This window comes from Corvus moneduloides, chromosome 1 (genome assembly GCF_009650955.1).
Source record: "Corvus moneduloides isolate bCorMon1 chromosome 1, bCorMon1.pri, whole genome shotgun sequence".
Taxonomy (NCBI): Eukaryota; Metazoa; Chordata; class Aves; order Passeriformes; family Corvidae; genus Corvus; species Corvus moneduloides.
In genome coordinates, this window is record NC_045476.1 from 30,693,877 (window position 1) to 30,715,006 (window position 21,130).

General features: G+C 39.0%; 1 protein-coding gene across 4 annotated transcripts in view; it reads right to left on the reverse strand.

Annotated features, from left to right (window-relative positions):
• TPK1 (thiamin pyrophosphokinase 1) overlaps positions 1–21,130 on the reverse strand; it is a 315,027-nt gene that overhangs the window by 190,748 nt on the left and 103,149 nt on the right. For 3 of the 4 annotated variants that reach the window (XM_032104083.1, XM_032104065.1, XM_032104075.1), the window contains one exon: positions 2,399–2,468. In XM_032104083.1, coding sequence (XP_031959974.1) covers positions 2,399–2,468 — 70 coding nt within the window. Of the gene's footprint in view, positions 1–2,398; positions 2,469–21,130 lie in introns of those variants that run through there. The other variant, XM_032104093.1, reaches the window with a different exon arrangement.

The following is a 21,130-nucleotide window of genomic DNA, read 5'->3' on the forward strand; positions in this document are numbered from 1 at the left end:
GCAGGGCAGTGAGTAAGACTGTAACTATGAACTTCAGAAGAGCTTTAGCCTCTTCAGGGATCTTCTTCAAAGAATCCTGTGGGAATGAGGCCTGCAGGAAATAGAGGTCCAGGAGAGTGGGTTGATATTCAAGGATCAATTCCTCCAGTCTCAAGAATGTTGCATCCCAGTGAGAAAGAAATCGGGCCAAGGGGAAAGAAGCTTGTGGATGAACAAGGAACTCCTGTCATTACTCGAGTGTAAGAAGGAAATAGAGACAAAATGGAATCAGTGTCAGGACACTTGGAATGAATACAGAGAGGTTGTCACAGTAAGTATAAATGAGATGAGGATGGTCAAGACCCATCTGGAATTAAAGTTGGCCAAGGCTGTCAATGACAATAAGAAGGGCTTCTTCAGCCCCCTATGGTCCCTTCCAACTTTACCCATTCTGTGGTTCTGTAATATGAACTTATCTCCAAAGAAAGACACCTGTACAACAGTCCCAGGCTGAAAGCTGTTCTTTTCCCAAAATATTATCCCTAATTCCCATTCTAAAGGATTCTTCACAAAATTTAGTGTCACTAAGACTCAAGCCCAAAATATCTGTCAAGTTCTTCATTTATATCTCTTGTGTATAATAATCTCTCTAAAATTGAAGGACTATAGTTTTTTAGGTTTTGATACAACACAATTAGATATCAGGGCTTTGCATAAAGTATAGTTTTAAAAGAAGGTTAAGAGAGCATTAAAAAATTATCAATATGTCAGTAGAGTCTGAGCAGAGGGCTCTTTAATAACAATGGACGGGGAATTTAAAAAAAAAAAATACTTCAGAGAAGTAAATGGATATTCTTTCCAGAAGAATGATTTCTTTAAAGACAAAAATCCAAATTATGCACGTCTTCTTTTTTGTTTCAAAGGAACTACTTTGAAGGTAAAATATACCTACCCAAAGCAATTAAGATGAGAAGAAGAAAGATAGAAGAAAAGAATACACCAAGGGCCAAGTATGTAAGACTGAAAGAACTATTAAGTCAAAGTATAATCATTCATTTTTCCCTGAATTATATTTATTTAATACAAGCATAAAGGTGTGCAGAACAGATGAATGGGTTAGCAGAGAAGGTAAAGCAAAAAATCTTAAATGTTGTTCTTTGGAGACCATCACCATTATCAAAGAAAACTGTTTGCTGCAAGTCAATCTTGAATTCAGACACCTGCTCAAGTTTTTCATGGCTCTGTGAGCAACTACTAGAAAAGGAGAAATAGAATGTTATAGAACATAGTCTACAACAGTAGTGCTTCCCAGACTCCAGTCTCGGTTTTAGCAGTTGAAGAACTTCAGATAAACTTCTCACAGGTGACAAACAAAGAAATTTTTAGTTTAGTTTTTACTTTTAGACTACACTTTTCCTCTCTAACTCTTGCCTTTAGTCTGAAGGAAAGGAGGAAACTGAGCTTCCTCATGTCTCCATCATACACCTCCCATGAGATGAAAAGCAAACTATGTGTCAGATTTTTCTGTATGACTAAAACTGTTCTTAAGCTTGTAAGTTCTACCAGATGCCTTTCTCATTACTTTGCTCCAAGAGTCAGTTTTATCACTTTGCTTTTATGAAACTACTTTTTTATGAAATCTTGCTCAAAACAACTGAAAATCCTAAAGACAAGTAAAAAGAATCCTTAGTAGGCTAAGTTTGTACAATGTTGCATGGTTCCACTACAAAAATAAGAAATCACTTGAATGAAGTATTTTGCATCACAACCCCAGCTCAACACTTCCGGGGCAGAAACCCGGGATGTTTTAAAATTTTAAATGCCATTACGGAAAACAAGAACATATTTTTTCAGTCATATTTCCTCACCTAGTGTACACATTTATAGATAGTCCCTGTGCTTGTCTTTGGTCATTTATAATGCCCTGATGCTAACTGAGAAATAATTCGAAAAGAAGACTTCCTATTTTATCACCCACCTCATTGCACTAAGTAAACAGATTTCCTCTAAGGCCTCACATGAAAAATGAAAAGGACATACTTTGTTTCAGCTCATGGTGACAGGCATCAGATGTTCCTCTAGGCAACCCTTGCAAGGGGCACAGCAAATTTTTTCAGAGGCCTAACACTGATGGATGCACAAAATAAGACAGACTGAGAGCAGAGCTTTCAAGAGGAAAAAAGACCAGTGGGCTTCAGGGAAAATGGTATTTCAGGCTACTTGTGTTTTTAAAAATTTTAGCTGGGAATAAAAATTTAAGATAATGTGGAGAAAATATTATACTACCTGCCACAGTTCATTAAAGTACCATGCAGAGAGCAGGCAGCTACTTAAGTAACTGAACAGATCCCATTCTTCCACATTTTACTTTCATTGAGAAAAGATGACTTCAATGACTTCAAGTGTATTGCTCACATACCTTTCCTGGCTCCCTTCAGTGATGTGGTAGAGACGATTGGCACCTCCATCAGCACAAGCTCTCAGGGCAGCTACAAGTGGAGAAAGAGAACATCAGTGCATTTGTATTATAAACAAAAGCTCACAACCAGTTGACAGTGCTGCATAAACTTAATTGTTCATAGTGGCATAGGGAATAAGCTTGAGATCTTGTATGGCTTTTAGTTTCCTGTACTTGACTGCTTTCCCTGTTTCTCTAAATAGAAATCTGAACTGTTTTTATCAGACTAGTGCCAATCTTCATCTGACTGTGTCACTGTAGTTGCAAATAGCTTATTTCTATCCATCTGAACCTGCTGCCCAGCCAGCTTAAACTACAAGACAGGTAAATATTCAAAACCTGAAAGGACCCACCCTCCACCTATGGATGGATCCTCCACCTTGTCACAAGTGGGAACTTGCACTGTAAACACAACTGTTTCTCAGCCAGGCAGAAAGTTCCCTATGGTGGCTCTACAGCAACCAGCATAACAACTGGGAAAAAAAAAAATAACCAAGAGTTAATCATGACAATACCCTTTTCTCTTTTTTCCCCTCCTATGACACAAAAATGGTAACTTTATTACAGTTCCTGTATTGTTCCACAGACTGTTTGAATCTTCTGATATAAAGTAGGTGGGTCAGATCTTAGCTTTAAATCTTGGACCATCCTGGTATAAAACCACAATAATTTTCAGTGCCCCCAGATAACTTGGGGACCACAGAGGGCATGTGCCACTAATTCCAGTTGATTTAAACAAGCAGAGACATGCTGTTCTCTTGTGATCCCATTGTTTATATAGACTTAAGTCAGAGAAAAGAGACAAGTCTAACACTATTATTACAAAATCAAATATAAATTGGTATATTTTATTCATAAGCTTCCCTATTCATCATCATTTAACTAACACACAGCTCTTTCATGAGGGTGTTAAAACCTGATAAGCTATTAAAGACTGAAAATGACCATCTTGTCTTAGCAGTCTTTATCAGTTTTGCTCTGAGATGCACAAGTTAGATAACTATAGCACACAAGATAAAAGAAGCCATCGCTTCCACACTGGGGCAGAGTGTTCCTTCCAGGCAAAGAGAGACTGACTGGTAATCCTGAAAGGGCTGAAAGTCACAGGGCTGGGGGGGGAAAAAGAGGAGAGACAAGTTAAAAAAAGATACAATCAATCAGATCAGACACTTCTTGCTGCCGAGAATCCAATTTTCAGCTAAAGCTGCTTTCCTTTAGTGTTTATTTTTCAGTCAGAACCACCCCTCAGCAATTATACAAACCTGTATCTTTCCTTTTGGCGTACATTAGGTGGGCAATCTGCCTCTCCCCCTAGTTAGCCAGCCTATACAAATAGGGACAACAGAGTTCACCTCTATAACTTCTCTTGTCTTTAAGTCATTCTTTCTTATGTGGGTGCTGAACTCCCACCACAGGCAGTGTTTGTAAATGAATATCTACTGTGCAGTACGCATGACCTTGGCTGAGGCTTTTTTGGGGGGAAAAAATAAAAAAGAAGGAAGCAGGACAACACAAAAGCTACCAGTTCATCACAGGTAGCTTTGGGTATGTCAGCTTTTTTTCCTTTAGGCTGAAGCCATGAGCAGAGCAGAGAACCAGCACTGTACTCCTCTGTACTGCTTCTAGCACAGCTTCTGCTCCTGCCCTCTGCAGTACCCACTATGGCAAGCACTACTGCCCTCAGCCTTCTTGTACAGACCGTGCTCTTCTCTGTCTCCTTATACCACTTCACCCACTCCTTACAGCCTCCACCTGAACCCATACTAACAAGCCAAGGTCAAGCAGACTTGATCCTGACAAATCTTATTAGGTGAAGTAATTTCTAGATTATTCTAGAAGCTTGCCAGCCACTTACCATGGTGATTCACTGTTTCAGGCAAGTGCCTCATCCAGTCTGATGAATACAACATCACAAGACAAGAACACCACTTCTTGCCTGCTGTGTTTGACTGGAAGATTTTAACTTCTCCTTTCACTTGAGGTTACAGCTGAAAATGGATTGATATACTTCCTTTCACCTGGGCATATTTGCTAACTTGTCTCAGGGAGTTCAGCTCACACAGAACATAGTAATGGTCCATTGCAAGAAGAGTGTGTAATACCTGTCCTAAGTCAGCTATCCTGTCCACTGGCTTATTTAGCAGATAGAAGGCATCTAAGTAAGGCCTAGGACCTAAGGTACATAACCTGCCTAAAGGATGCTTCCCAGGCATTCCCAGACAGTCACAGTGTTTTCCTTCTGAAAACAGTGAGTTTTCCATCTATTCTTCCACATTTGAAAAAAACAGGTACTTTATAACTTCTGGGGAAAAAAAAAGGAAAAGAGAATGGGATGAGATACATGCAAAGAGATTAAAGTCTATTATCGGTCTCAATTACTTTAACACAGCCAGAGCCTTAACTATTGTAAATTCTCTCAATGGACTTACCACAAGTGAAGCCTGGCCCAAGATCTCTTCATCTGATCTGATTAAAACAACATGACCAAAAAACCAAAATCAAACTAAGCATTACAAAACAAATCAGCCTTCAATCAGTCTGGTATATGTAAAAGTACTGAGACTCTCCCAAAGACAGGAAGGTGCCTAAGTAACAGATCTATGACACTTGGATGTTTTTCACACAGATATGGGGCTACTATTTGTTGCCTTATATAACTGCAATTTAAAGCTGTCCCCCACATATTTATTCTTATTTATAAGAAAAAAACCCAACCAAACTTCTGTAGCATTGTAAAGTTATTTAGAGAAACAATTTATGAGGTACTGATCCTTTATCAGCAAGTTAATAACTTACAATGAAATCAAACAAAGCCCCAGCTGCATTAAGGAACTAGCAGATAATTAACAGATTGGCTGGAAGCCAGTAAATCATAATATTTCTACAGCTATGAACTAAGTTTTGCTTGATAAAAAGTAATGATATATGTTAGCTGGAAGAATATGTATCATTATTATCTGGAAGTGTTTAAGGAGATAGTCAGCAATTCTAAGCTTACAGTTTGGATGGAAAATTCTCTATGAAAAATAACAGGAACTGATTTTATACAGTGCCTTTTATATTAGAAACAAAATCGCTTTACAAACAACTATTTGGCCAAGGTGCGCCCTGGCAACTGTGTAGGCAAATCTAGCAGTCTCTAGGCACTTCGCAACAGCTCACACAAAACCTCATTAATTAATTCAGCAGAAATTGAAAGACCTGAACAAGATTTGGGCTTTGTTTTGCTTGGCTTGGCATCCTGAAAACAGAAACACCTTCTTCTGAGAAATTTTCAACTTAAACAGATGGAAAAAAAAAAAATTAAAAGGTGGAAAGTGACACAGAGGGATGAAGTGCTAAGGGTCACAAATGGGTTGAAGGCAAGTTATCTTCCAGGGTGACCAAAGTGGATGGTGGGGCTTATACAGTGAAGAATAACTTAAGTGGCCAGTCAGAACACCAAAAGCCTTGCTCTTACCATCTCTTCTGGCCCAGAGGGTACCATCACATTATTGGAGACCCCTCAAATTTGCCAGGTGGGCTGCACATGGAAGTACTCTCTAACTTATCTACATCAGAAATAACTAAGTAACCAAAGACATTATCTGAGGGCGAGAGGCAATTAACCTTCCTCTGTGAATTGAGACATACTAAGGAATGGTTGCCCATGTAGCTCACTGAGCTCTGGTGGATCAGGAGGACCAACACCTCCAGAAAAAATGTTGTGACATGCAATTGGGAGCTGCAGCTTTTTCAACCAGCACAACTGGAAGCAGAGGAGGTCTGTGCTTTTGGCCACCCAGCTCAGCTGGAGAGCCCGTTTCATGCTTCTGTGATTAGAAGAGATGATGCTAAGAGGATAAGGACACAAGTGTGCTGCAGCCCCAGCTCAGCATGCGAATCTGCACTCCTTGGCATTACCACAAATTACCACCTTTCCTATCTGAATATTCTGTGTTAAGCTCCACTCTTCAGAAACAGCTCCATCTGCCGAATTACCGCCTTTCCTATCTGCTAGATTCCTTTTTCATATAATTCCAGTGTCATTCAGTGAACTAGCCAGGGAGACATAATCAAAAAATCAACTGTTTTATTGTGCAGAAGAGGAAACTCAATGCCACTGTCAATAACTGCTTCCCAAGTTATTGGGAGCAGCATGTGTTCAGTCCAGCAGTGTCTGAAATTATGGCAAGAGTTAATACCCCTCAGCTCTACCTATGCCAAGGGAGAATTACCTAAAGAGCATGTTACCAAGCCATCACATCTAAGAGTTTCTCACAGGTAACATGAACGAAGAAACAAAAGCCTTTCTGAACAATGCCCTTCCTTTTAAATGGTGCATCTTCTGCAAGTAACCAGTGAAGTATTCCCCTTTAGTGACTGAATTTGAGGCACCAATTTTAGGGCTAATTATTAGTTTTTACAAAAATTATTCTAACACAACAAAAATATTGGGAACGATTTACTTTACATTTACATTTGCCCCTATGGCAAATATAAAAAACTTACTGTGAGACAGGATATGAGCAGCATACCAAACACAAAAAGGAAGGTCTTGGCTGTGAGCTAACTAGTTCTGGTGCTTTTTGCAGAAAAGAAGCAAGTATATTATCATATTCAATAGCCCTGCAAATTCAGGTGGGGCAAAAGACTCCACAGAACAGATGTAACTCTTGCAGACTAAGATGAGTGTGTAAAAAGGGAATACATTTATAAACAGTACCAATAGCTGGGAAAGAAAAGCATAACCTCATAATTCCTATTCTATTATTCCTTGCAATTAGCGTTTAAAATATAATCTTCTCCAAACAGATCTTGAAATAAATCAGTGTTTTTTGCCTAAATTCAAATTTGTGACAGCTGTCCTTAAACTGCCTTAGTATAGCCCCTCTGTTCCTTTTCTAATTTTACACAACTTCTTCTAGGTATGCAATCTGTTTCCCTCATTCATTTATTGATTCAGTAGCCTGGTAACCATAATTAACCTGCCAGCAAAATCTATGCATAAGAGAACTCTGCTTAATTAATGACTTGGAGCGCTGGTAGTAATACATATGTGAAATAAATGGTAGATACGCAGAGAATTGCTTGGTTGGCTTGATACATAGGGCCAACACATTTTTGTCCCAGTATTACTAAAAAATAGCAGTTACCAACAACAAAATACATAATCTGTATTTATGTGCTGTCTCATTTTCTCCTCTGTCCTGCAGAAACTGCAAAAATAAATTTAACAAACCCATGGCTTTGTACAGCTGCAGATTGCTAGCAAGGGGATCTAATCGCATCTCAAAATATTCCCTCCCACCCATGTGTTTCCACCTGTGTTATCAGAACTGTTTGCAACTGCTATTCCGTATCAATTACAGGGCACTGCAGACATCCCTTTTCTGTCAGCTGCAGCTCTGTTTAGCAAATCACCTACCAGTCCATAATAGTTTTCTGCTTTGTGGTTGGACACTGGTCTTGCTATGAGGCTTTTTAACTATTTAAAATAGGTCCATCCTTACGTTGCAAATGAGTGGTTTTTCTGCTTAAAGAAATACCATCAAAGACATTGTTGAAAGCAGGGTTTAATATGAATTTGTGAAAATACAACTTTATATAGTTTGATGACAAGGTTCACTCTACTACTTACTACGAAGATGAAAGCACACAAAGGAAGATCAAATTAGAAGCAATTTGAAATGATTTACAAGGAAGCTGGGAATGCTACAGGGGGTAAGGGTGAAAAGGATATGGATGCAAAGATAAGGGTGCAAAAGGGCTTAGCAGCACTCAGTCATTGAGTAATTAATATTTACATAGCAATTCGATAGGGTTCCCTACTATTATAACAATGATTAACTATAGATTTGAGATGGTAACATTCATACTATAATCAATTTGTATGCACACAGATAAAATGATGTGTACACCCCTTTGTATTTGTGCAAAGGTACCTATCATAAATTCCCCTTGAGTTCAGAGGAATGCTCACACCAAATCCCTTTGTGCACCTCGTGAAGTGTGGAGATGGGGTGGGGTGGGGGTATTAGCCCAGGCCTCATTGTTAGCGACAGATCTTTGAGTATCACAGACTTGAGGGCTTGTAAGCTCTGAGGTGTCGCACTCAGAGGGCTGCTATTCTAAAATTGTCTGTGTATCCAAGAAAGATCCACCAGCTACAAATGTCTCACACCTAGACCATGACTTCTAAACTATCCATATCAAAGAACATAGGTACCCAGAAGTCCTGAGGCAATTGGATCACCAACACTGGAGCTGGCAGCCTGCTCCCATATGGACAGACTATGGATCTCAGATGTGTAACGACTGTGCTTCTGGTAAGGTAATTACATGTTTCCTATAAAGCTGCTGTGCTTCTTTAATCACTCTGCTTTGAGCTGTAAATGTCATAGAGATCTCAGCCAAGCAGAGGCAGGATTCACTAAGACAAGGAAGACAAGGAAGAAACCAACGTGAGAATGAATGAGGAACACTATTCTTTTCCAGTGCATTGATTCAATATTGACCTAAAGCCACTTCTCTCTAAAAAGTTCACACAGAAAAAAAAAAAAAAAAACAGGGAAAATGAAACCATTTTTCCCCCAAACAAAAACCACCACTGAATTTTAGCCAAAAATGTTACAGTCACCAGAACAAAATCTTACTTTAAAAGAAAATTCTAGGAAAACTTATATCTTAAAGCTCAATTTGGGGAAAAAAAAGAAAAAAAGGAACAGATAACTCTTTAACAAATAAATTCCTAAGTACCAAAACCCACAAATTCAAGCAAAAAACCTTGAGTACCAGTAAACATAGTAGCAGTAATATGCTGTCATAGACAGAGGTAGGGGAGCAACTGCGATTTCACTAAAAGTGAGTTTCTGGACTGTCTTCAGGAGCACTTCCATGCAGAGTTCATTACAATGATTCATATTCAAGGCTGCTGGGTTTGGAGCAATCTCTTGTCAGGAGTCAGATTTAATATTCCTACAAGCCTCACTTAGGATATGATTTTGTCTTCTCTTTTCTGTCATTCTCCTATTCTGTCAAACCCAAGAGCTCTGGTACTTGCTGTGCTGCCTTACACCCATCGCTGTAATAGGCTCCACAAGCAAAGCATCCCTGTGCTGTGTCACAGGGAAAACCAGAGAGAGCTCAAACATAAAACAAAGTACTTGATGCCATCGTTTCCATTAAAATCTAAGTGACCTTTTCAGGACAAGGTCATGTGGCTTGATGCCACTGGGGGAAGAATCAGGAAGAAGTTTATTCTTTTTATTTTCTTGGGACTTTTTGCTCTCTGTTTGAAAAATGACAGCTAAAGCAATAATATAACATTTAATCAGCTTTTCTTTTTGCCCTGAGCACACATCTATTATTACTAGGTAACAGTTAAAAACACTGATTAGGGCACAGACCAAAAAAAGGAAAAATGCACTGAAGTGCATATTATTAATCCTGACTTTTTTTCCTGATAAACTACTTGTTTTGAGTGTATTTAAAGAATAATTTGTCAAATCTAAGATCCTCACAAATCAAACGAGCTGCTGAAACAAAAGCAGGAAGTCCTACCTGGGCCTTAAATCTGTATTTGCCAGAGTGAGAAGGAAAACAAGCTCTCTACAGCCATATATCTGCATCTTATTGAAGTCTGGTCTGATACCAGGAATTCCCCAGAGATGCACAAGCCCTTCCTGTAATGCCACACATTGGCAGGCATTGGGTTGGATCCTGGTTTGCAGACCTTGCCTCTGTCGCCCTTCGTTGCTGATGAAGGATCCACCGAGTCTCAAACATCAAACCCCTACAGACACAATGCTGCTGATCCTTCACAATACATCCCATCAGGTAGCCTTTCAAACAACTCCTGCTTTCATTGCTTTGCAAGTACGATGCACCTCACCAACAAAACTTTACTATAACCTGTCTACCGGGGCCCTATACCTACAAACACCAACATCGAAATATAATCGAAAGTGAAATAACTGCAGGAGTGTGCAGCTAGCTTTTTCTGCATCCATTACCTGGTTATCAAGTGAAATGGAGAGGCTTCAACATTAATTTTATTTCTGAAGTTTTAAAATCATATTGTTTAATAATTTGGTGTAACCTCCATTGACTTCAAGCTTTGAATGCAACTTTTTATTTCTTCATTTCCTATTTTCAGTTGCTGCAGCATTGGTTTCTGACAGAAGGAAAAGGAACAGCTACAAACATGATTGAATACCCTAACTGCCTGCAATTTTTAATTGCTGGTCAGTGTTGTTATCAGACAAACTTTAGTAACAAGCTGACTCTACTCCTGTATGGAAAAAAACCTGACTAAAAAAATATAATCACCTTAATTAGCATTATAAGTCTACATTTGCACAAAGGATCAGACTGGAAAGAGGGGGAAAAAAAAAAAAAAAGAAGCTTGTTTTTTTTTTGATCTGGCCTTGCATCAGCAGTAACAGACTTCATGAAATCATTGCTCCCTACCCCAGAATGAGAAGGATGTGGGGCAGGCAGGGAAGCAATATTTGGAAAAGGGTGGTCAGCTGTGCTAAAACAGCAAAGAAGAAGAAATAGTTTCTGGCTGCTGCTGGCAACCAGCAACTCTGTGTTCCTCATCACAGTCAGATCAGTGCTGCTGTCTCTTCTGCTTCCACTCAACAAAATGCATCTATAATTCAAGCCAACCTGAAAGTGTAAAGCAATGAGCATGGTAAGTTCATGTTCATGTCTATGATTAAATATTTTCAGCTAATGCATTTAGATTTCAAATTTTGTTTGTCTAAATTGGATTTGCAGTAGCCAGCAACTCATAAAAAAATTAATCACACGCTTATTTAAATTGCACAAAATATATTAATTCTCATGCTACTAAAACACACATCTTTTCTTACGAGCCCAGAACAGACTTCCACACAACCATTTATATCATTCTAACAAAAACTTTTGTGTGCTAAGGAAACTTCAGAGCTCATAAAAGTCAGAAACTCCAATTTTGTTAAAAGACAACTAGACTATTATAACACGTAAATTTCTGAGTGAATCAAGCATGCTTTGATACCTACTTGAAAACTTATTTAAAATAGTCAAGGGAATGATCTTGGTCTAAATGTTGTTTGGAAATAAGTATCTAAAAGAGGGACAAACAAGAAATCAGAGAAGGAGGTATTAGGATGGTAAATACGTTTTCCTAATGCAAGTGGAACTGATCTTTATCATTTATTTTCTAATGCCTTGATAATATAACCTATGTTCATGCTACATACTCTTGTGTATTGATAATTTCCTCTACTTTTAACAGATAACTGTTCAATACCTTCAAGCAAACAATTGTAACAGTAAACTATTAAAAACACCATCTAGAGAAATGGTCAAAGCCTCCCACCCTCCCCTAAATGTTATTATTTAACTTATGACAGTTTCACTCTTGTTTCTGACTGACCCCCACATCTATTCTGTTGTCTTAAGTCTCAGATTTGGGCACTGGTAAGGTGCAGTGGAAGTTTTTTTGAAGAAACTGGAAATGTAAAATTACAAGAAGACTTGCTCTTACCTACTTTATTTCATATTTGGAATATCTACAAGTACATATGCACTGGCATTTGCATGAATCTAAACCAGAGTGGTTTCATGGAAGCAGTGGATTTGCATTGCTATTACTCTAGTAGTGGCAGTTTAATAGAGTTTCAAGGATGAAAATGAATATGCATACTACAATGAAATGCTCCTCTTAGGAAAAGAAGGGTTTTAGCTATCTCCATCAAGACTAATCTTGATCTCCAAAATCTTCCCACATAAACTAAATCAAAAACTGAAATACTATTCTTCTTAAGCACTTCCTTTTAGCTAAGTTTTCCAACAGTCAAGAAAAAAGGTCAGCTAGTATTAGCTAGTATCCTGATATAAAACATCACATCAATGGTATAGTTTTCTCAAACACATTTCTTTCATCATTCATATTTAATAAAATAGTAGAAAAACCCAAAGAATGCACAAAATATGATATTTTCATTCTTAAAATAATATAGAAGGTGTGAATTAGCATTTTCAAAAGAAATAATCAGCACCAACAATATTTTTTTGGAAGTTTTTAGCTATCTTGATGAAATTATATGTTAAATCATCACAACACACAAAGAAAGATCATTTGGACAGTCAGAATCAGCTTCAAACCAGACTAAAAGTGAGAAGTGAGTCTGGCATTTCTGAGTGCTAAATGGGATTTCACATCTGAATTCTCTTACATAACACGAATGCAAAACCAATGCTATCGTACTTGAAAAAAAAAAAAATCAACATCTATGTGGAAATTCTGGTGATGAATGAAGATGGCATAGCAGTAATGTCCCAGCTCATAAAAGTGATGAAGAAACAAGAGCATTCCTTTCAAAACCTCTCTTCATTAAGGTTATAAAAGAACTTTAACATGAAATTTCCAAGTAAAAATATTTGTAGGAGGCAATCTAGAGTTTACTGTACGAAACCAATTGTATATTCTCAAGGGGAATAAACTTCTGTGTGACAATGCTCCTCATAGCAAGGCTGCAAACAGGTAATTAATTTATAGATCTTTGCATTAAGTAGAGACAGCTCTTGTCCTCTACCTCTGGAACAGCCCAATGGCAGTTCCCTAAGGCTTCAAAAAGGGAGAAAGGCCTAGAGTGAACAGAAAAGTAGAGGCTCAGTGGGGACTTTGGCCCCCAAATTTGGGACTGTTCAGTGTTCTAAACTATTCAAAACCTGGTTTTAGTAGCAGATTTGTCCATGTCTAGTTTCCAGTTACAAAGATAACCAGTACATGGCACATGACTTTTATCAAAATGCTACAGTTACTGCTCCAGGCCTTCAATTTCAATGTGTTACGAAGATAAATAGGCCTGAAAGTGAAAAATGAAAGAACTTTTCCCTCTCAGTTTTGTCAGTATTTTTCCTTTTGAAGAAGAGAGACTGGACTTCAGCATATACTGAAGTCTGCAGTTCAGAAGTGAATTCACACAAACCAGGTATGAATTCTTTGTTTTGTTTAATTTACCTTCTATCTAACTGTATTATACCCCCTTTTAAATTATGCTAATATGGAAGCACTTTGCTATCCCTTGAGGATAAGTCAAACTACTTAATCTTTATTAACCAGAAATATTGGCCTCTTCTTTGGGGCCATTTTCCCCTTGTAGTTGAAACCTGCGCATTCAATAAACAAAACCTTAGATTTAGCACACCTGAGCTTATTCTGATTGTCTGCTTTTAGAACACATTCCCTGTGAAACAAGCAAGCAAAACCCCAAGACACAGCCCTGTTCAATTGGTAATACATGACATATTGTATCTGCTGCTCTTTGTTCTCAAAATAGTTCAGTGAAAAAGACCCCCAAGAACTATACAGTACCTGTGAGCACTACTATAAAAAGTGTTCCATTTCAGTGTTGCTACTTAATTGGAAATTATCACCCTGTTAAATTTTCAAGAGAAATATGGCTTATAAAAGTGTCCGAAGTATATCTAATATATCCTTATTTAAATCAGCTAAGTGTTGGCCAAAAAGAATATCAATATTCTATTTAATTTACAAGCTCTGTCCATACTAAACACGTCATTATCAGGAACAGAAAATATTAGAAGACAGGATGTTCAAATGTGATTTGAATCACTGTACCAATCCCATGCCACTTATCTGCCAGGTGTACTGGAGATTCCAGATTAGTACACAACATTTTCATTTACAGTAGTGTGTTCCTGCATTTGGCCTTGTTTAAATCACTATTGCTAGTGAAGAGCTGGTAAAATGATTTAAAAAAGTTAATTTTTACTTGTTTAATCTGGATTCATCTTTCATGAGCCTACAGTATCATTACCTAAAGGGCTTTGAAGCACAAGAATTACACAGAAGTCAGTCTTTTCACCTGGCACGCATCTCCATGTTTTAAAAGAAGAGAACTCCTGTCTACCCCAGATACCTAGTTTTCTTCCCTTGTGCTCCTCCATTCTTGACCAAGCCTCTGGTAGCATCCCTATATAGGGGAATTCCCCAGCCTGAACCTTAAATATTGAATATTACAATGTTAAAAACAAACAAACAAACAACCACCCTACATTAAAAAAAAAAAACAAGCCTTAAGCCAAATCCAACTCCACAACGAACACATATTAGTATGCATAAGAAAGGACTTTCATGTAAAATATTTATATTCTCACTGCTTTTTACTAGTTTACTTCCAAACATCTCTGTTGCTCATGCATTAGCTAAGACCCTCAAGGTCAAGTCCAGCCAGCCCACTTCAGCATCACGTGTTTAAGGCAGGATTCTCTCTCATAAGAGGTTTGGTGAAAAGATTGCTCTAATTCATATTGTGATAATATACCACTAAGCCCCTATGGCAGATGGCTGTCTGTATGCAGGGTTGAACATCCAACACCAGGGGACTGCTCTCCCTAGCAAGGAACAGGAACAGCAATGCCCTAGTTTCACTCATGACACTCACTCTCCCACAGACCTGGAAAGACAGCTTTGAATCTTTGGTTCACAAGATGCTATGTAGGTACGTCTGTACCATAAAGGCAACAAGCATGGTTTTGCCAATGTGGAAAAAGATTTGCATAATGCCTCACCACCTGCTAGGTGCAGTCAACAGAGCTTCTAGTGGATTTTGCAATTTGAAGGGGCTTTTTGTTTAAAGATGCAATGATTTCTCTGTGAAAGATTAAAAGGTGACCAAACTGCCACCTTTATAAACTAAAATAATGTTAAAAAAAAGAGAGAGAACTAGAGATTCTGTTCGTTTCATTTATCTTGTTCATGGGTAAAATTGAGTACTATCAATTCACAGCCTATCAATAGTCCCCTGGCAGAGAAAAGAAGTTTCAGAAATCTGGTTTTACAGCTAGCTCCCCAGTCTCAGAAACATTTGATGCTCTTTTAGCAAACCATAATCAATAGCTGTGACTAACTGAAGAAGGTTAAACTTTCCTTACATGATCAATTCCTCCTGTAGCCAACCCAACACCTAATTTCTACAGTTTAAAAGGCTTATCTGGAGGGGCATAAAATAGTATCTGCTTTAAGCCACAATTTGAGAGGTTCCTGCATATAGCTGGTCCTCACCCCTCTCTGTTTTGCCCCATTACTGCTCCACATCCCCACTGCCTCCTATTCCAGGATCTGCTTTATGAACCACATAATTAGTTTACTTTACTTAAAATTTAGCAATTGTGAGAGCAAAGTAAAAACTATAAGTAGAAGAGCATGGACCTCCTGGGGCTTTGTAGAAAAAAATTCTGAAAACAAAGCAAAAAGACAGGTTCTCATACCATAAGCAAGAATAAAAGGGGTAAGGGTCATGCTATTTCTCTCGACATGCAATAACCTCATGCACTGTCCTGTCACACTACCAAGGATGAGACCACCGAGCCAAGCTGTTCCCATGCCAACAGTTTGTCAAAGCCCGTATCACACTGTGGGCAGGTGCAGAGTGGAGGAAAACAGGCCTCAGAGAGAGTATGTGTGCCCAGGGAGCTGCAGAGCCAGCACTGCTATCACTCTCTCCATCTGAATGGCTCCCATGCCCCTGAGAGAAGGGAATTGTGCACTACACTGTGCCTGGTGCAAGGAGGCTGACTACTTCCAGCAGCATACAAGGGCCACACTGAGTCATTACTGATGCTGCTCTCCCAGCCACCTTTATAGGGGAAGGAGACAAACACTGGCCCCCTGGGAACCACTCATCTGGCTTGAGGGTAAAGAATGGGTACAGGTAGGAAATCAAATTATATCCCTTTTCTTCCCAGGCGTGAGGGGTGCATTTCCTCACATATAGCGAAAACAACAAGCAACGTTTAAAGAAACATTTACTCCCAAACACAGCTGAATTCACCAGGGCATTTCCAGTCTCACCTCTTCTAAAGAGGAATGACACCACCCATTCAACAGTAAAATGATGCAATATGCATTTGGGAAAAAAAGCCCAAAATCAAACCTAAACAAGAGAACCAGCAAACCACCATTATGTTCTGTTAAAACGTAAGAATATGAAGAAAGAAATGCTTATATAAGAAGAAATAATTAAAAATAACCCACAGAAAAATAAATTTTAAAAAAACCCCAACAACCCACAACAAATAATTAAAGGTAACCTTTAAATTATTATTGCAGTCTATAAGAGACATGCTGCAAATTTTAATAATATTGTTTGGAACATCAGTCATTTTGCTCTTGCTGAAATTCATTTTTGATAATGCAATAGTAACATCTCAGGAATGATATTAAATTTCTACTTTGTATTAAAGTAGAATTGTATTAGCATGGTAGAGTGTGTGTATCTCTGCTGGGATTACTTTCATGGTGGAAAAAACAATGTTATTTTTCTATTACTGATGTAAGTTATCTATTTTGACACTGGAAAATATATTTCACTGAACTATAAACTAACAAAATCTCTCATCTAAGAGGATATCACTAAAGTTTCCCTCCTGATGTATCTTCAATTCCTAGCCAGCAGACATTCTGCTAATTTTTTTTTGCACAAACTCATTTGATTTGCAGCATACCTGTGAGCCCATATACTAGAGTTAGCATGTCCAGTTCAATTATTCTTGCTCAATCTTTGACCAAACTATTGGGAAATCTGCCTGAGGAAAGAACAAAAGATTGCAGCTGACAGATCTATGTCTTTCTGAACAAAACTCAAGTGGCGCCCTTCCAGGAGCTCTCTTCATTCAGTCTTTCCATTTGGCTACCAGCACGCTGAGAGAATGAGCCCCACAGCAGCTTGGAGGGAGAAAGAAATGGGGAATCAGAGTTACATTTATATTCAAAAATATCTGTACTTTACTGACATAATTTTCCAAAGCACTCAGCCTCATCCTAACTTTTGGTTTTTAGTTTAAGAAGTGGGATTGCTGGTTTTTATTCACCTTTCACACTGATGAGTCATCCTGAATGTCCTCCAGCTGACCCTAACCCTCCAATTTCTTGTCATGGTATGGAAGAAATGAGCTCTAATAGGGATTTAAAAGGGGAAGAGAGAAGACTCACCTTATCTGATAAGGTGCAAACAGTTCCAGATATGAATTAGGGAGGTTATCAAAGACAGGCCAGGAATCATGCCCCTCACTAATGAATGAATCTGTCCACTAATGGGTCAAGACTGTGGTTAGCAAATACTGGTACTTCAGCAAAATCCAGGTTTCAGCCCCATAATTACTTCACTCCAGAGGGTACACTTCCAAACACACCCCCTAATTTGCTGTTGCTGAATGATGTGTAATTTACAGTGCATTTTGTATTGGTTCTGAAGCCCACCAACACACTTCCTCGTGCTGAAGTGACACATCCCACCCCACCTGCAGAGTAGGGGACATTCCATGAAATGAGATTAAATTCTCGTACAGTTGGTGCGAAAAGCAGCCATGGGCATTAAGTTTGGGACTGGTACATGCACACCATGTGGGTTCAAACTGCTGCCCTGGGGGGCATTTTTTTCCCTTTTGCAATAACACCAGAATCAGAAGGAAGATAGGAGCTTGAATATATTCTAGAAGATACTAGCAATCACCTGGGGAGCAGCAAATGACGCCTTTGAGCCTAGAAGCAGCTTTCTGTGAAGCCTGCCCTTGGCAGCAGGTGTCGCTGCAAGGCAGAGGTACAGCAATTAGTAAATTATTGGGACACAGACAAGATCAGAAGCAGGCAAAGATGCGTCGTGGTACGCAGGAAGAACATGCAAATTCCTGGCAGCTGGTAGCTGTGCACTCCTTTTGTGCTAAGTGTTTTGGTTGCAAACATGATCAAACAGCAGATTGCTAGTATATACCTGCCTAAAAAAAAGTATGGAAACTCTTACTATTAAGGTAACAGCTTGCATAGCAGCATTTATTATGTGTAGTTTTCCACTTACTGAGTGCTCAGTCCTCTTGACACATTAAAGAGTTTACTGCTGTTCAGTACAAACACAACTCCATGCAGCACCTAGTTGTTTAATCCCCCGAGACCAGCTGCAAACCACCAAAATCGTCCCTTTAAGTTCTTGCAGTGGGCCTTTTAAGGATAAATTCATGCATAAATTCCTGTCACTCTAGTGTCCAGCCACCCCAGGTTATGCATATTTCCTCTCCTAGGGAGCAGTGTCAGCTGGGTTACACCCAGCACAAAACAAGAGGCAGACACCTCTGCTCAGCTCTTCACTTGTGTGTCATTTCAGCCACAGGCTGATATTAGGGATCACCATTTTTGACCCTCTTCGGGTCCTTTGGGATTCTGTAGTGCGTTTCTCTTCCTGCTGGAGGGAAATTGCAGAGGCTGATGTCTCTGTGAGAGGAGAAGGCTTTTTTCAGAAGGGTTTTCAGCCTGCTGTCAAGTAGTCTTTCCCTTCTACTCTTTCATGCCTGAAATATTAGCCTTCAGTTGCCACTGACACAAAAAAAGCCATTTTCTGCTACAGCACTGAGCCATTTTACAAAGAAACTGCCAGCTAAATTAAGAACTGGTCTTTTACTACAAGTCTAACAAGGCAAGAGAAGTAGTTTAAATAATGACAAGGCAAGAAAAATACTAACTCATAGTCCAGAGATTCCTAGAATTACAGTGCCATGATTTACTTAGACAGAAAAGAGGGCTGTTCCTACTAAGAACAGATCCTACAAGGTCTTGACTTCCCCAAATGGCTTTAAGCCAGAGATATAAAAGTCAGTGGTCTTATCACCACTACCAAAATCTACTAGTAGAGGTGCTACCTTAGTTTAAAAAGAACACTTTAAAGCAGATTTACACTATAGTAAGCAAAGATTTGTGCAGAGACTTGAAATAGGTACTGGGGCAAACCCTGAGGTCCTGCTGAGGACCTGCACCGACAGCCTGGCAGAAGCTGCAGATCGGCAGACCTGCTGAGCAAACTGAGCAAGGAGAGGTTTCCAGCCATTGCCTGGAAGAAGCCAGTAAAATAGCTTTTCATGAAGGAATGCCCTTAAAGCTGCATGTAGAGCATACTTGGAGGTTTTTTTGTTTTGTTTCTTTAACAAAAGAAACAAAAAACCCCCGTTCTACAAAGGTTTTATGCTGCCCTCTCTGAAGCACATTCACAGTTTTCCTGCAGGGAGAAGTATAAATAAAAACTTGGAGTGTGAACACAAGTTACTCCTCCTCCAATTTGGCACTAAGGTACAATTTCACACTGCTACCAAAGCTGATACCACCACACCATGGTGGTAGTTGGTGACAGTAAAACAAAACAAACTGCAGGGCATCAGGCAAGCAAAATACCTACCTACGTCTTTTCTTTCTTCTCTCTTCCCTCTCTTCCACCCCCACCCCACCAATTTAAAATGAACAGGAGCTTGGCCTAAGACCTTCTGTGCTTACAGTGACTGGCACATCGACCCTCTTCAGGCACTACCTTAATAAAAACAAGACAGACAAAGCAGAGAGAAAATGGATAGCATAGTATCTACAAAACACAATACCCACTGGAAGCAACCTGTAGGTTGCTAATGCCAATCCCTAATGCAGCAGTACTCTCTCACTTATGTCTGTACAATATCTAATAAAATACAACCTCTGGGAAAGAAAATCATCATCTCTTTCTGTTCCTCTGTGCAAGCAAGACCTCTTGTTTACCAGTTCAGCAAAGATCCTGAGCTGTGACCAGAAAAAAAGGTGCCAAAATTATTTACTGTTCTGTGGACTGTACCCAGGCTGTGATCAGCGAGGCAGGAGGTGATGGGCTCACTGCTCTACCCCAGAGATGTTTTCACCAGCAGTATTTGGTCTGTGACCCAAGAAGGTGTCCAGCTACAGCAGGGGTGGGTACAGCCAAAGCAGGCACAGCCAGAGCCCTGCAGACAGTGCTCAGGCGTGGGGAATGGGACACTTGATTGCTATATCCATCTTAGGAGGCAGAAGTCAAGCCTGAACTCTGAAAATACATCCTGAACCAGGGGAGATACAACAGCAGCTTATATATACCTGCAGTGTGAAGCAGCTTTAGAGGGGGAAAGAAAATCCTGCAGACTGCAGCCAGGGAAGAATAAGGTTGTAAAAGGTTTTACTTCCCATAAAGCATAATATCAAATTAGTGATTACAGTCCAAACAGGCACCAAATTTATTTAAAAATTGAATTTTGACTGTCTTCCTATTTTTTTTTCTTTTTAAAGATGAAAGAACTGCATGGCCTGTTAAAATTTTATTTTCCTTGGGCTTAAATAATAGTCATCCGTACACATAACAGGCACATATTGCTTGCAATATGCCTTTGACAGACAAGTTTCAGGGAAATCTGTTTCAAAACCATATTTACTAGTAGAACCAGAAACCATTTTGAAACTGAATGCTTCTGTTTTAAAAGGCATGACTTTTAGAGAAGTGTTTGTGGTAATGTATGGAAATGTAATCACAATGTAAGAAAAAAAAGGAGAGTGTAATGTGTGCAATGAGAAAGAACTGATCACTGCTCAAGATGTTCAATATGCTCAGTACACTGTTGCTTGAAGTATTAAAGAATATTAAATTTCCACCTGGGTTTTTATTTACTATTTCATGGCAACATTAAACCAGTCTTTTTAGTAGTTTTGTCATTTAAAAATATTTTTCTTCTCCCTTACTTTTGTCTAGTAGCATGGATAGTTTTAGAAACAGTTAGTTTTAAGTGATCAAACAGCAAAGCATACCTAAAAGCAAAACTAGATTTTGTTACTGCAACTGCCATAATATCAGAAATGTGCCTTGTGGGTGGCCAAGGGAC